Below are 15,856 nucleotides of genomic sequence, written 5' to 3' on the forward strand. Positions count from 1 at the left end.
AACATTAAAGTGGTATGAATCTTCTCCTTTAACTCTCAGTGTATTTCCCAAAATAAAATTATTGATTTGTAGATTAAGATCCCAGGCTGAGCAACAAGACACCAAACTCAATACCATAATGACACAACACACTTATCAAATGTTTAATAATGTAATAATACTACAAACACTACTATTACTATCACTTTTACTAGGGGTTTTTTTCAGCAACAAAAAACTCAACCTGCACTTTTTTTCTGTGTGGTGGCACTTTTGTTTTAGTTTTGCAAAGAAAAGTTTTAAGGCAGCAAATTGGCAACAAAATGTATTTAATATGGATCTACAATGTTTAACGAGAGCAGTTCAATGAAAAACAAATCATATTTTATGATTCTCAATTGTGTCTCTCAAAGAGGATGCAGGTTATTCTTCAGCCTCCTTTCCCTAAAATGAAAAGAAGATATAGTGAGTGACTGGGAAACTTTGCAGATGCAGAGTTTTTGTCACATATTTTGTCATGCAACGTGTACGAAGCTTAAACTTTGTCCTTTCAAAACCCAAAGTGCATGAAAATAAAAACAGCAGCTTACTGGTGCATGTGAAATTTTGAAATGTCAAACCACATTAGCTCGTGAAATCAATTACATTGTTTTCCTGTAAGATTATCAATAACCAACAACATCAGCTCACTGCCTGAGTTTTATGTGTTACTTACTTTTCCAATTTCCCGACTCTTTGCTCTCAGCTTGTTGACCTGAGACTCTGCGATGTCAGCTCGCTCCTGAGCCTCCTCCAGCTCATGCTGCACCTTCCTGTACCTGGACAGGTGAGTGTTGGCCTGCTCCTCCTGAGAGGAAATTCAATTCACTGGAGTCAACATCCATCAAGAGGATACAGAGATTTACTGATTCTGGTAATAAAGTTTCTTTTTACTGTCAGACATTTGGTTGTGTGTTTCTGTTTCCAGCTCTGAGTGTGCTGCATGCAACTTTATTTGAGACAATACAGTGAGAAAGCTAGAACAGGTTTCTGACTCACAGCTTCCTCAGACTGCCTCTTGTAGGCCTTCACTTTCAGCTGTAGCTTGTCCACCAGATCCTGAAGTCTCATGACATTCTTCTTGTCCTCCTCAGTCTGCAGTTGACATGAACTCATGGTTGACATGGATTCATTCATCAGACATCGGTAGCAATTAATAGGGAGAAAAAAAGCTGCCTACCTGATAGGTGAGCTCCTTCACTCTCCTCTCATATTTACGAACACCTTTGACGGCATCTGCTCCTCGTCTCTGCTCAGCTTCAACTTCACCCTCAAGCTCACGCACCTGGAATATGAAAAATGTATGCTTTTACTGGGAGGGCGAGATTTTAATATTAAAACAAAAGTTGAGATCAGATCTGCAATCAAATTCATCTTTACCCTAGCCTCCAGTTTCTGGAGCTGCTTCTTGCCGCCCTTCATGGCCAGATTCTCAGCTTCATCCAGACGGTGCTGCAGGTCCTTCACTGTCACCTCCAGGTTCTTCTTCATCCTCTCTAAATGAGAACTGGTGTCCTGCTCCTTCTTCAGCTCTTCAGCCATCATGGCAGCCTGAAATGTTTTTTATATTATTGGATATAAGCATATTGCAATCTAGTGTTTCAACTGCTAGAGCACCAGAAAAATAGGACACACAGCCTAAAGTATGTTGTTAAGCTCAGACATATTATGCACTATACTTTGTGTTCAGTTACAGAGAAATGCGTGAGGATGACTCACATCAGTGATGGCCTTCTTGGCCTTTTCTTCAGCATTTCTTGCCTCCTGGACAGAATCATCCACTTCGCCTTGGATCTGGACAAGGTCAGCTTCCAACTTCTTCTTGGTGTTGATGAGGCTGGTGTTCTAATAGCATAGAAGCAAAAATTAATTTCCATGTGTTGAATTATAGAAGAACAAAAGTTTAAATACTTGTTTGTCGGCCTTTGAGCTGATACCTGAGAGTGCAGCAGTCCCACGCGCTCGCTGGCATCCACCAGCTCCTGTTCAGCCACTTTGCGGCCTCTCTCCGTCTGCTCCAGTGCAGCTCTCAGCTCCTCGATCTCAGCCAGCATCAGGTTGTTCCTGCGCTCCACCATGGCGACCTGCTCCCTCATGTCTTCCTGACCTCTAATAGCTTCATCAAGGTGCAGCTGGGCATCCTGAATTGTAAAACATTGATAGATGTATCAGCAAACACTTTTTGAAGCATGATGCTCTTCCCCAAATCCTTCAAGTGGACGTACCTTAAGCTGTCCCTGCACGTTCCTCAGCTGTTTCTGGGCTTCAGCTGCCTGGCGGTTGGCGTGGCTCAGCTGAATCTCCATCTCGTTGAGGTCTCCCTCCATCTTCTTCTTGACTCTCAGGGCATCGTTCCTGCTCCTGATCTCAGCATCCAAAGTGCTCTGCATGGACTCGATCACTCTCTGGCTGTTCCTCTTGATCTGCTCAATCTCCTCGTCCTTCTCTGCGACTTTTCTGTCGACTTCACTCTTGACCTGGGTGAGCTCAAGCTGAATGCGGAGAATCTTGGATTCCTCGTGCTCCAGTGTAGCCTGTGAACAAGTGTGAGCTTTATCAACTAGAGCACAGAGCAGTTCCTTTATTAAAAATACAGAAACCGAGTGAAGAAAAATAGCACTGAGGTCCAACACCTTCACAAGACGAGTCTCACACAGGTGTGCTCTAAAGCTCAGCTATCATTTTAAAACTGTCTCACAACTACAGCAGGAAGAGGAATATAGAACACAACTATAGACCTTTTCTCTTTTAGAAATATTTTAGATTTTGTATCTATACTTCATATTTGAATTTGGCCTATACATCTCCTCCCCTCGTACAATGGCTGAGTGATTTGAACAAGGTAGTTCTTCTGCCACTGTAACTATAAGCTACAATGATCTATATGATGATTCAGTTTTACCTCTGCCTCCTCCAGAGCAGTCTGGATCTCTGTCTTCTCACTTTCCACTGTCTTCTTTCCCTTCTCCAGCTCATGAATCGTCTTACCAGTCTCACCAATTTGTTCACTCAGGTCTGAGATCTCCTCTGTTGGAGCACATTTATAAAGTATACATTTTAGAATATTAAGCAATGTAAAAAAAAAAAAAAGTAAAGTGATACAGATACTTCAGATAAACTGACTTGTGTTTGGAGTGCATATCTGAAAATTGAAGAATGAATTGTCTTACGTTGCAGGTTCTTGTTCTCCCTCTTCAGGGTCTCCAGGTGGTCCAGAGCTTCTTCATATGAATTTTTGAGCTTGAACATCTCAGTGCTGAGAGAACGAGCTTCTTTTTGAGATCCCTCCAGCTCTGCCTGGCTCTCCTCGTACTTCTGTTTCCACTCTGCGAGAACCTGAATGTACAACAAACAATTGAGTGTTTTTTGTCACCTCATGTTACCAGTCAAAACCATATGTTTATACAAAAATATTCAACCTTGTCAAAGTTCCTTTGCTTCTTGTCGAGGTTAGCAGCCAGAGAGTTAGCTCTCTCCACATCGATCATCAGGTCTTCCACTTCACCCTGCAGTCTCTGTTTTGTCTTTTCCAGAGAGGCACATTTTGCATTCACAGCCTCGATGGATTCCTCTGCATCCTGTAGACGCTGGGCAAGCTTTTTCCTGATAAAACATATCATGATGAGTTATAGAATCAATGAATGTGACAACAGTGTGATGTCAGACTCCTATGTAGGTGCATCCCTCCCAAACAACCAACTGAAAGTGTGCTCAGTGCTACAATGGAAGTGCTTAAATGTGTCATTGATAGTGTTAAGTTAAAATTGCAATGACTTACTTGGCCTCCTCCAGCTCCTCAGTGCGCTGAATGGCATCAGTCTCGTATTTGGATCTCCACTGAGCCACCTCGCTGTTGGCCTTGGACATCGCACGCTGCAGCTCAGACTTGGCCTCCTGCTCCTCCTCATACTGCTCTCTGAGCAGGTCGCAGTCATGACGAGCCGACTGAATAGCATGAGCCAGGGCGTTCTTGGCCTATGATCGCAATGAGCACCTGATTAATATTTGATGGCAATCGTCTGGTGGCCGTTTCCTCTGTGATTATCTTGCTGATTTCAAAGATTGTTACCTTAACTTCCTCCTCTATGTGCCTCTTCAGCTCCTCAATCTGCTGAGTGTAAGCCTGCTTTCCTCTTGTCAACTGAGAAACAAGAGCTTCTCTCTCCTCCAGCTGACGTGTACATTCACCTAATCAAAGATATTAATTGACATGATCCATCATGTGGAATAGAGATATATTTTGCAGGTTTGCAGCAAGTGTCATATGCTGATGTGTGCAATGTGCAACACAATCTAGTAACTGTAAAATGTAGGTAGAAGAGAGTGAAGGAAATGGAACAGGGCTGTTAAAATAGGGGATAAACAATATGAGGCAAGTTACCAGTTTGCCACTAGTGCATTTAGCCACCCACAGGGACACAGTGGTTAAATATTATAATGCAGATTTGGTTCCTAGTGTAGAAGACCAGTTTTTTCAGGATAATGAACACCCTAAAACATGATATTCATACCATTTTCAGTTTGAAGTCTTGCTTTCTGTGTGCTTATGTCGTTTAGTTGACGGACATTTTCATCATTCTTGGATTTGAGCTCACTCAGTTGATCTTCTAATGTCCTGCACATCTTTTCAAGGTTTGTCTGGAAAAGGAAAACATGTATTAGTATAAAAATATTACCATCATCTTTTGCTCCCTGTGTGAAAACGTAGCACTCTCACCTTTGATTTGGCGATAGCCTCCATATTGCTGCTGAGGTCATCGATCTCCATCTTGTATTCGCTCTTCTCTTTCTCCAGCTTCTGTTTGACTCTCTGGAGGTTATCGATCTGTTCTCCCAGCTCTGCCACACTGTCAGCCTGCTTCTTGCGGAGAGCTGCAGCGGTGGCCTCGTGCTGCAGGGTGGACTCTTCCAGATCCCGACGCAGCTTCTGAAACTCGGCCTCGCGCTTCTTGTTCATCTCTACCTGAGCAGACGTTGCTCCGCCAGCTTCTTCGAGCCTCTCGCTGATCTCCTCAAGTTCCCTGGAGAGATCAGACCTCTGCTTCTCCACCTTGGCCCGAGCAGCCCGCTCAGCCTCAATCTCCTCCTCCAGCTCCTCAATACGAGCCTGAAATGCACAAAGTTTAACTAAAAATTGTTCAAGATATTTGAATGTTCCTATTGCCTTTAACTAATGCTTCCAATTATACCTGAAGTTCCTTTATCTTTTTCTGTAGCTGGATTCCAAGAGACTGCTCATCCTCGATCTTACCCAGGAGCTGGCTTATCTCAAAGTCCTTCCTGGAGGGGACAGAATTCATTCAGTGTATTAAAGTTGTGTTTAAATTGGGCCTCTCATTAATCATTAATCTCATGTAATCATTTACTGCAAGTAGGTAGACAGATGGATAGATGGCTTATAGTTATTCTTACTTCTTTATTTTCTCCTCAGACTGCTGCTTGTCATTCTCCAGATCCATTAAGGATTCCTGGGCCAGTTTCAGATCCCCTTCAAGCTTCCTTTTCGCTCGCTCGAGATCCATACGGAGCTTCTTTTCTTGCTCCAGAGAACCTTCAAGCTACCAATGAAATAGATGTTTCAGAAAATTAAAGTTATAATCCTGAAGATTTTCATAAAATCAAACTCCATTATATTTATTTATTCACAGGGAACGAAGCGTGCATGTAATCCAGTGCAATTATATCTAGTTGATAACAGCTTCAGTGTTCACTGTTTGCTCTTTTAACGCACTTCAATGTCAGCAGATCAGTTTTAAATATTGCAGGGAGTAATGGAAGAAGAAGGAGCAGCCACTGTGAGTGATTGCTGCCCCTAAGGATTCTGGGACCTCTAGTATTAAACCGCAAATCATAAGAATAACAAATACGGAATAGAGATTTATGCCGTTTTCTTTGCAAATTTAACTTTTGCTTTTAAATGTAGATCGCTCACATCGTCCACTTGCTGCTCCAGCTTGGTCTTGGCCTTCGTCAGAGTGTTGACTTTGTCTTCCTCTGCCTGCAGGTCATCAAGGGTCTGCTGATGGGCCTCTTGGAGGGCTTTCTTCTCTTTGGACAATTTGGCAATAGTCTCATCTTGAGATGCCATCTCCTCAACCAGGTTCTTTACCTAAATATTTATTATAAATAAAACAATTTAATATTTGATCACAGTTTATTTCTGATAAGCACAGTTTAAAAATCTGAAATGAGACATGAACCTTGTTCTCAGTGGCATGTTTCTCCTTTTCCACTTTGGCCAGGGTGAGCTCCAAGTCATCAATGTCTTTCTTCAACTCAGAGCACTCGTCCTCCAGCTTCCTCTTCTTTGCCGTCAGCTCAGCATTCATTTCCTCCTCATCCTCCAGTCTCTCAGCCGTCTCTTTGAGTTTGGCCTCAAGCTGGATTTTTGCTTTAATGAGCCCCTCACATCTTTCCTCTGCATCACTGAGGTTTTCACCTTCCTAAAAGTAAATGTAAAACAGGTTCACGTCATTGCCAAATCAGTAATTTGAGGTAGGATATTTTGTAGACATGCTGTTGTGATGATCCAACTTACAGACTGCACTTGCAATAACAGGTCATTCTTCTCCTGCAGCAGAGAAACCATCTTCTCCTCCAGATCTTTCTTCTTAGCCAGAGCCTTTGCTAGCTCCTCTTTGGTCTTTTCAAAGTCCTCCTTCATGTGCGCCATCTCCTTTTCAGTCTCGGCACTCTTCAGCAGAGGTTTGATCTTGAAGTACAGCTTCATCCATGGCCAGGTTTTGACATTCATGAATGAGCGGATGTTGTACTGGATGGAGTAAACTGCCTCTCTGAGGAAAACAAAGAAAAACATTTTGTTAAAAAATCTTAATTGTATAAATAAAGTTGCAGAATTTAAGCACATGCTTTAAAATTTTGACAACATCAATAAGAGACACAGTACCTCCTCGCCATCATCTTGACAAACTCGCGTCTCATGAGGAAACCTCTGCAGAGAGCCTGAGTCATTGTGACGAGCTCAGCCAGTTTCTCATCTCTCATCTCCTCAAGAGTTCCCAGCAGACCGGCTTTGAAGAACACCTGAGGGTCAATAATTGTTATTATTTTTGACTGATATGAATTATTGACGATAGTTCATATTATATCTCTTTACAAGCAGCCTTGTCCAAGGAAGCGCTTTCTTACTCTACCTTGGTGTGGCCAAACTTATACTGAGTGTGGTCCACGTCGATGGATCCTAGTAGTTTCTCTGAGGCCTTCTTGTTGTCAATGAACTGGCCATCTGGGATGACACTAGCATTCAATACTTTATATCTATAAGTAAAGATTTCATTCAGTTAGACACTAGCTTGAAGGTGATAAAACACTTATCAAAGACTGTCAAGATTATATTTCTGCTACCTCTGCTTGAAGTCGCCATAGAGGATTCTGCTGGGGAAACCTTTCCTGCAGATCCTGATACCTTCCAGCACACCGTTACACCTCAGCTGGTGGATGACCAGGAAGTTCTCCATGAGACCTATGATATATCATTTAGTAACATATTTTGTATATAAGAAATTGTGAAATTGCTTAGTACATTGTCTTTAACTTTCTTTATTATGCATCAACATTGAGACAAAGAGCACCTACCTGGTGTCTTTGATTCATTGGGAATGAGGCAGCGCACAAAATGAGGATGTGTGCTCCTCAAATTTGTCATCAGCTTGCCCAAATTCTCCTGAAGAATTTAAAGGACATTAAATGTGCAGAAGTTGCTAAATTAGTTCAGTGAAGAGAGTCATTCTTTCATATCTTACCCTGAACAATGCAGACACAGTCTGGAAGGAACCACCCTTCTTCTTGCCACCTTTCTTGCCGCCACCCTCAGCTGTCAGTGGAACAACAATTACGTTGAAACGATTAAATTCAACGTACGTAATGAATTTCGCAAGTATCTCATAATGTAGAGACAGTAGGTAACAGTACCTTCTGATGAGGCATGGGATGCATACAGGAGGGCCAACAGTTTGACTGAAGACTTCTGGTAGAGCTGAACCACTGAGTCGTTCAGGGGGTCTTTGTTTTTGTCGAGCCACCCGCTGATGTTGTAGTCAACAGTGCCAGCATAGTGCACCAGAGAAAAGTGAGCCTCAGCTTTGCCTTTGGCTGGCTTTGGCTTCTCAAAGGACTTGGTTTTACCAAGATGCTGGTCATACAGTTTGTTCTTGAAGGTGATGTCTGTTGCCTTGGGGAACATGCACTCCTCTTCAAGGATGGAGAAGATGCCCATTGGCTGTCATGATGAAATTATTATTTTAAAGCTTTCAAGTCTTCAGGTAGTTTTCTGTGTGTGTGAATATACATCATGTCGCTCACCTTCTCAATCAGCTCAATGCAGGCAGCCAAGTCCATGCCAAAGTCAATGAACTCCCATTCAATTCCCTCTTTCTTGTACTCTTCTTGCTCCAGGACGAACATGTGGTGGTTGAAAAACTGTTGCAGCTTTTCATTGGTGAAGTTGATGCACAGCTGCTCCAAGCTGTTGAACTGAGGAATGTGGAGTAATTGAATATGAATTTGTAACATAACAAGCCAATGTTACTTCCTTAACAAGAGAATCACCCCCCCCCCCCCCCCCCCCCCCCCAAGAAATGTCATCATCAAACTTACATCAAAGATTTCAAATCCAGCAATGTCAAGCACACCGATGAAAAACTGTCTCGGCTGCTTTGTGTCCAGCATCTCATTAATTCTGACGACCATCCACAAGAACATTTTCTCATAGACAGACTTGCACAGGGCCATGACGGAATTGTTGACCTGATTTGTACAGATGCAACGACGATAAAACATTAATAAAGATGTTGTAGGAATGAACTATAAAATGACTCAAAGTTTTGAGTCTGGAGAGTTATGATTCACAGGACTGTACTGTATGCGAACATTTTACCTGAGGCACAGTCTGACCCTTAGTCACAAACTCATTTCCGACTTTCACCCTCGGGTAGCACAGTGCCTTCAGTAGGTCAGCTGAGTTCAGGCCCATGAGGTAGGCGATTTTATCAGCAACTGAAAAAGAGAAGAGAAAATTGAGAGATGTCATTTTATAGAGAATACAAAAGTTTATAGAGAGTACAAAAGTACTGTGTTAATAAACGAAAAAAAAGCCACCCACCCTCAGTGCCATCGGGCTCCGCCTGCTCCTCACGCTGCTTCTGCTTGAACTTCATGGCTCCATGATGCATCACAGCTCCAGTCAGCTTGTACATGCTCATCTTCTCTTCTGCATTGAAGCCCAGGATGTCAATGGCAGTCTGTGAGTATTCAAAGACAATAAAGTCATAAGTTCTGCTCAAATTTAAACATTACTAAATGCACACAGTTTTTTTTCCTTGATCATTTTCTCACATCAGTGGCCATAAACTCCTCAATGTCGTCGATACTCTTGACAGTGATTTCACCCTGACTGATCATGGGATAGTCGTACGGGTTTGTGGTGATGAGGAGAGCCTCTGACAAAAGACAGCACATGACGTTAATTCTTGTAAGCAAATTTACACCATGCAGGAGGTGATGAATGACCTATGACCTTACCAATCAGCTCAGGTTTGTGGCCTGTCATGAGCTGATAGAAGATGTGGTAGCTCCTCTCAGCAGACAGCTGGAACGTCACTCGAGACTTCTCCAGCAGATCTGTCGATCACACAGTTAAGACACCAGTCAGCTCTGTTCGATGAACTCAAGGTACAAAAACAAACTGTGGTATCTGCTTTATCATTTCCAGCCTTACATGTTTCAATGTCTGCTGAGGCGAGCTTCCCAGATGTTGCAAAATGGATTCTGATGAATTTACCCTATTCAAAAGAAGACTGTTAGATTAGATGTATAAGTGCCTGCCTTCAGATGTTGTTTAAAAAGACACTGGTTAACAAACACTTACAAAGCGAGATGAGTTGTCATTCCTCACAGTTTTGGCATTACCATAAGCCTCCAGCAGGGGATTGGCTGCAATGATTTGATCTTCCAGCGACCCCTTCGTTCAGGAAACAAGCCAAACAAATATGAATGCTTCATTCCTGATGGTCCGAATCACATTCAGTATGTCAGCTTTGTTGACACACAACAGATATCTTCCTTTACCTGCATTTTTCCAGCAACTTGCTCTACTTTCTTTCCTCCAGCCACTGCGATTGTCGCAAAGTACTGGATGACACGTTTGGTGTTGACAGTCTTTCCTGCACCGGATTCTCCTCTTTGAGCATAAAAACAGGTCACATAGCACCAGAAACATCTTGCTGTCCAGTCAGTGTCACTGTATGAGTGCCCAAACATTTCTTCGACATGCAGTTACATTGATTTCAGGATTACTTTATGGTGAATGGTGAATAATTTGTAAATTTGGCAAACTTACGTGATAAGGATAGACTGATTCTCACGGTCTGTAAAAAGAAAAGTACGATATTTATTTATTCTAACGATTGCTAAAAATGGACAACAATGATGAGGTGTTATAATATCTTATAATGTTCAGATGTTTAAAAACTAAAACATGAGTTTCTGTTAGCTGCTACTTGCTTAATTAGGTTTCATAAAATAAGTGTTTTAAAGTTCAAAACATTTGATATACACTTGATAATTGTTGCTTTCTTCTCGTCACATTTCTTACACACCAGTGAGCATGAACTGATAGGCGTTATCAGAGATGGAGAAGATGTGGGGTGGAGCCTCAATCCTCTTTTTGCCTCTGTATCCTGTGACAACCACAGAGTCGTACACTGGGAGCCACTTGTAGGGGTTCACAGTGACGCAGAACAGCCCTGAGTAGGTCTGTAACAGTGTGAAACATGAAGGAATGATACATTTTTCTATAAACTCATGCTATGTGCTATCAAAGTTATCTCTCTCCTCCACAAAACTCACGTAGATCATCCATGCTGCATAGCGCTCTTTGAGGTTATACAGCACAGAAGGCTCGCTGAGGTGGGTCATCATGGCCATGTCCTCAATCTTATCGAACTTTGGAGGGTTCATGGGGAAGACTTCATCTTCTTTTACAGTGATCGTCTGTTACAGGGACGGAAACGACACAGGACTTCAGTTTTGACAGTGATGAGAGTGAGTTGGTCAGTATTCATTATTATTTGTGGTACAACCAGAGGTTATGATTTATAAAACCAAAACCACCTGTTCACCTTCCCCTCAGGGTTTATTGCAGATAACATATTTTGTTCCATCACAAATATGCTCTTTATAAACTGTAATGTTAACAAAACCTTTTTAAATGAATTGTGTTCCTCAGATTGAAACAGAAAAAGAGAACTTCTCACAGAGGAGCACGCAGTCTGTCACACTGACTTATGTTTGTACATGAGCAGTTTTCACAGGGACATAAAAAGTGATGTGAACAATAATACCTTTCCACAGAGAGTCTCCACGGTGGCTTTGCCGCCCTCTCTCTTAGTAAGTTTCCCCTTGAGGTACATCTCTTTGGGCTCAGTCACAAAGTACGCCGTTTTAGCATCAAAGGGAGTGTTTTGAGCTTCAATTCGCTCTCTTTCTCGCTTCCGGAGGTAAAGGGCCGCCGGGCCAAAACACTCCATATCTGCGTCCCCACTCATATTGACCCTTTACTGCAAGTAAGTAAAAAGAGGAAAACAGTCATTCATGTCATTATTTCTTCTCTGACACCTTCAGTCATGATGGTACTTCACTATTGAACAAAGGGGAAATGCTGCTGATGTTGTGATGAATGTTACACTCAAATGAAGATGACAGACAACAGTATATTTTACTGTTTAGGTTTCATGCCAAATGATTGAGAAAGTTAAACATGAAAGCTAATTTTACAGTTTGTAACAACAGACAATACTGACATTACTGTTACATTGTCTACTAACAGTACATCATCTATGTTGATGCCATGACTTCTTACATATGCTACTAAATCCTTGTTAAAAAGTATCAGACACTTTGTCATGAAAGGTAAACGGCAATAACACTAAACAAAAGCGACAATTATTTTTTCTATATAAAGATGCAGACACATTGATGGAGTGAGATGAGCAAAAAACTAGCTATGTTAATTGATTTGTTAACTACTCCACACAAAGTTATGGTTTAATGCACAGGTAGATATCATATAACAAAGTCTGACTTATCACATATATACTTGGTACTCAGTTATTGACTCAAAATGTCTATGAGACAGAATGAAACAGTGGTGAAATAAATAAATTACCTTCTTTCTGTCCCCTCAGAAGAGCAGATATTGATGGTTTAATGAGGGTTCTGAGGAAAGAAAGAAATACTTTAAATTAGCAAGCAAAAAAATTTACTTACTGTACACTGAAGTCCTATCACAAACACGACAGTTCTGTATTCACTTTGTGGTGTCTGGCAATAAGTGGTCATGCCCTGCATTGTTCATTAAGCTGCTGGTTTTCCTCCTGCTAATAAAAGACTCACTCACTCACCTTGACTGGTCGTCTGTCAGTCCTTGGGGGCGTCCAGCCTCCCGTCTTATATAGAGAGATCAGTGTTCACTCAGCCGAAATGACTTGCTTTATTTGGTCATGTTCTTATACGCTCTCTGCTTGAGTATTTTTGCCTCTAATCGAATATCTGGCATCTTTTGTCCCTGACAGACAAGTTCATCACAGATTAAACTGCTGTCACTCGCTGGTTTACAGAGCCACGTTTTAGACAATGATAAGAATTTAAATGGGAAATAAATTAAACGACAGAAATGATTATGGTTAATTAGTGTGTGTAAATGGCAAAAGCTCCTTATTGGTGTCATCACCAGATTAACTCTGTTTTTTCAATGAAAACATAGTGTTTGTGAGCGTTGATGGTTTTCCCCAGTCATTCATAAGAATATGAATCAGTATTATTTGTTTTAAATAGAAGCCACAGTGTCCTTAGGGGCTGCAGCACATGAAGAGACAGAGAGAGACATTTGTCTCATTGTAAACTATTTTACTGGAGGAGTAATGGTGCCACACAATAGACACAGTTAAACTGGAGACCGAATCTAAAAGTGTATAAATAGATCAAGTCACTTACAATGCAGCATTTTTTAACCTTGTGTAAATATTGTCCTGGCAGGCGTATTGGTTACTGAAGTTCAGACATTGTTTTGGTCTTTACGGTAATCTCCTTAATGCACCTTGGCACTGCAGAGGATCCGACTTTAGCCATGGAGGAGCGCTCATGTGTCACTGGTATTCTGTTGCAGAAGCCTTGCAAGTCTTTCCTGTGACAAAGGAGCAGAATTGGGCCTAACAGTTGCTAATCTAAGAAGCTGTGGAAATGATGATACCTCATGATAGCAGAAACGCTCGCTGAGGTCCATGTTTTATCAAATCCCAAACTTAATTAGATTTGTTCTGTGGGGATGAAGGACATTAGAAAGAAGAACAATACTCATATTTATAGCGCTTTAATTTCCTCTGTTGTTTCATTCATGCGTCCACGAGATATTTATGTATCCAGTAAAACGTGACATGAGTCCCGTGAAAAATGACAGCATCAAACAAATGATGATGTTTGCTTTGAAGTTCCCTTCATACAAAAGTCCATCACAAAGCACTTTAGGTACTGTTATGCCAATGTTACTACATGTTGCAAATAAAGACATCACAACATATTTTACAACATTTTCATACAAAATATGAAAAAAAGAGATCACCACGCCACTTTGAGTGATAATAACACCTGTCAAAGTGTCTAATTATCTCATTATAGCAACTAATGGTGGAAATCTTGGGGAAAGGCCTATGTTTGAGTTAATGTGATAAGATTAAAGTGGAGGCTGGTGTATAAACTGATAATGAATGACAATATAGTAAAACACAGTTGTAATAATCTAAAATATGTCTTCATAGGAGAAGTTATGATTGTTGACAAATACACTCAAAAATGTCCTGATATCTGTTTACAACTATATTATAGTGTGTTATGAACCATTTATTAAATGTTTGTATACTGCTTATAAAGGTTTTTATGTTTTTTTTTTATTATATTATGTTATTATCACACAGTTGAGCTACATAATACATGATACAGCATAGACAGTAGAAAGTGGTGTTAAAAGGTTGACATTCTTTTCTCTACTCCTCCATATTTTCAAAACATTTTTTCAGAACAGAACTGATTTTAGGAGATACTATTTAAACTGGTCTAAGAAAAGCAGTCCTGTTTTTAGACTAAAGATCCCAAAGAATTTTTGCAATTACTGAGGAATAATTTAGGCTCCACAGTATTGGCTTGATTGTACAGAGAAGTGATGATTGCAGGGGCCCTCGTTCTATTTTTGTACATATTACTCTGCGGCAAGAGGCGGTGTGTCTTAATCAGTACTTATTCTATGTATTCATTTTCTGTCTCTCTGTTGTTTGTAGTGCTTTTGCTCTCGTCTTCGCTTGATATTTTACTCTGTAAAGCACTTTGAATTGCAGTTAGTATGAAATTGTGTCACACAAATAAACTTGAACTACACACAGTGTGAAAGGTGACGGGAGCCTGTGTGGAGCCTGAGCTATTTGTTTTGATTTGGGTCATGTGATGGAAGGAGATCTGTAAACACTGCGTGCTAACACTCTCACAAGCCTGTTTAAGTGTCAACAGGCATTTTTAAAAAAAAAGTTAACAAAATGACTTTTCATGGCTGATCCAGACAAAAAAAGAAATCTTTTAAGTGTGGAACTTAACGAGGCAGTAATAAACCTTTAAAAAATGACTCTGAATGATCTGGACATACTATATCAAAGTAAGAAGTGAAAATTGTAGTTGCCATGTTCATGCCTTCTGGCCACTGATATAAGTGTACATAACTTCTGAGGAGCTGTCTGGAGGGGAAACAGTGTCAGGTTTCCATTAACCCCCCACTGACAGTGCTCCAACACAGTCTGAGGTTTGGTTTTCACAATTTCTGACCTACAATCGGCTCTAAAAGTTCACGCTACTCTTGTGGATCTACAGATTGTCACATGTTTCGTGATCTGCTCGCTCAGATGTCTGATTTCTGTCGTAGTTTATGAGGGTGTGATAATCCTAGAGCTCAGACTGATGACAGACAGTGTCCACCCTAAAAAGGGGTCGTCTGGCTGGGTCTTGAGGAGGTCAAAGGGCTTCAGCTTTCTAGGGACTGTCTCTGAAATCGGACACTGTGTACACTTTCACACTGTCAGTGCCACATCAGAGAGAGAGTTATTAGAATATCGCAAAAAGGGCAAATTCTTAAACTTCATGCTCATATTTGATCTCATCTGATAGAATTAATTTATTTTCAGATATATATACAAAATGAATACAGTAGATGTCAAATCTGCACAGTGTTTCTCAACTGCTTACTGTATAATTCAGAAATACAACCACAATGTTTACAAACAGTGGTGATGTAAACAGACCTGCTGTACTACAGCATCTGTTTCATTCAGATAGCTGCTGTTAGCTTGTATTAAAGAGAGATCACTTTGAGAGCGAGTCTCATCCTCTCTGACATTAAAGACATGGCCAGCTATGGATTGGCCACTGTCATTAATCATATTTCCTATCTCTTTCTGGCATTGTCATACCGGTATTTTTAGATTGTGTGAATGACTTGTTTATGTGTATTTGTGTAGCCTCAAATTGCCAAGTAAGAGACAAATAAAGCATTCTGAATTAAACTGAATTGACTTGACATTTAGTTTATACCTGGTGCATTGATTATGGGTTTAAGATTAGCACGCTAATGCAAAATAAAACTGAAGAAATGGCAAATAAAAAAAACTCCAAATTCAAATTGGATTTGAATCAAAAACTTTCATGTAATACTTTGCCATTTATCAGCCTGAAGGTTTTGTTACTTACATTTGTAAATGATTCAGCAGGACTACATTTCACTGAC

The 15,856-nt window shown here is 40.8% G+C and overlaps 1 protein-coding gene across 1 annotated transcript in view; it reads right to left on the reverse strand.

The window, feature by feature from the left end:
- Nucleotides 1-291: 291 nt before the first annotated feature.
- Nucleotides 292-15,856, reverse strand: part of LOC139283161 (uncharacterized) — a 31,161-nt gene continuing 15,596 nt past the window's right edge. Inside the window, 39 exon segments of the mRNA XM_070903119.1 lie at nt 292-423; nt 695-826; nt 1,018-1,113; nt 1,199-1,303; nt 1,399-1,569; nt 1,738-1,863; nt 1,956-2,159; nt 2,244-2,552; nt 2,921-3,045; nt 3,189-3,354; nt 3,438-3,621; nt 3,797-3,993; nt 4,088-4,206; nt 4,530-4,656; nt 4,736-5,125; nt 5,208-5,298; nt 5,431-5,576; nt 5,951-6,127; nt 6,219-6,461; nt 6,557-6,812; nt 6,926-7,062; nt 7,173-7,296; nt 7,384-7,501; nt 7,615-7,702; nt 7,782-7,852; nt 7,951-8,257; nt 8,341-8,511; nt 8,635-8,784; nt 8,915-9,033; nt 9,140-9,278; nt 9,373-9,476; nt 9,559-9,657; nt 9,755-9,818; nt 9,905-10,040; nt 10,082-10,216; nt 10,376-10,403; nt 10,635-10,791; nt 10,885-11,028; nt 11,379-11,589. Of these exon segments, the coding sequence (XP_070759220.1) occupies nt 403-423; nt 695-826; nt 1,018-1,113; nt 1,199-1,303; nt 1,399-1,569; nt 1,738-1,863; nt 1,956-2,159; nt 2,244-2,552; nt 2,921-3,045; nt 3,189-3,354; nt 3,438-3,621; nt 3,797-3,993; nt 4,088-4,206; nt 4,530-4,656; nt 4,736-5,125; nt 5,208-5,298; nt 5,431-5,576; nt 5,951-6,127; nt 6,219-6,461; nt 6,557-6,812; nt 6,926-7,062; nt 7,173-7,296; nt 7,384-7,501; nt 7,615-7,702; nt 7,782-7,852; nt 7,951-8,257; nt 8,341-8,511; nt 8,635-8,784; nt 8,915-9,033; nt 9,140-9,278; nt 9,373-9,476; nt 9,559-9,657; nt 9,755-9,818; nt 9,905-10,040; nt 10,082-10,216; nt 10,376-10,403; nt 10,635-10,791; nt 10,885-11,028; nt 11,379-11,589 (5,887 nt within the window). The 3' untranslated portion in view covers nt 292-402.

The sequence above is a fragment of the Enoplosus armatus genome, chromosome 3, assembly GCF_043641665.1.
Source record: "Enoplosus armatus isolate fEnoArm2 chromosome 3, fEnoArm2.hap1, whole genome shotgun sequence".
NCBI classification, from domain to species: domain Eukaryota; kingdom Metazoa; phylum Chordata; class Actinopteri; order Centrarchiformes; family Enoplosidae; genus Enoplosus; species Enoplosus armatus.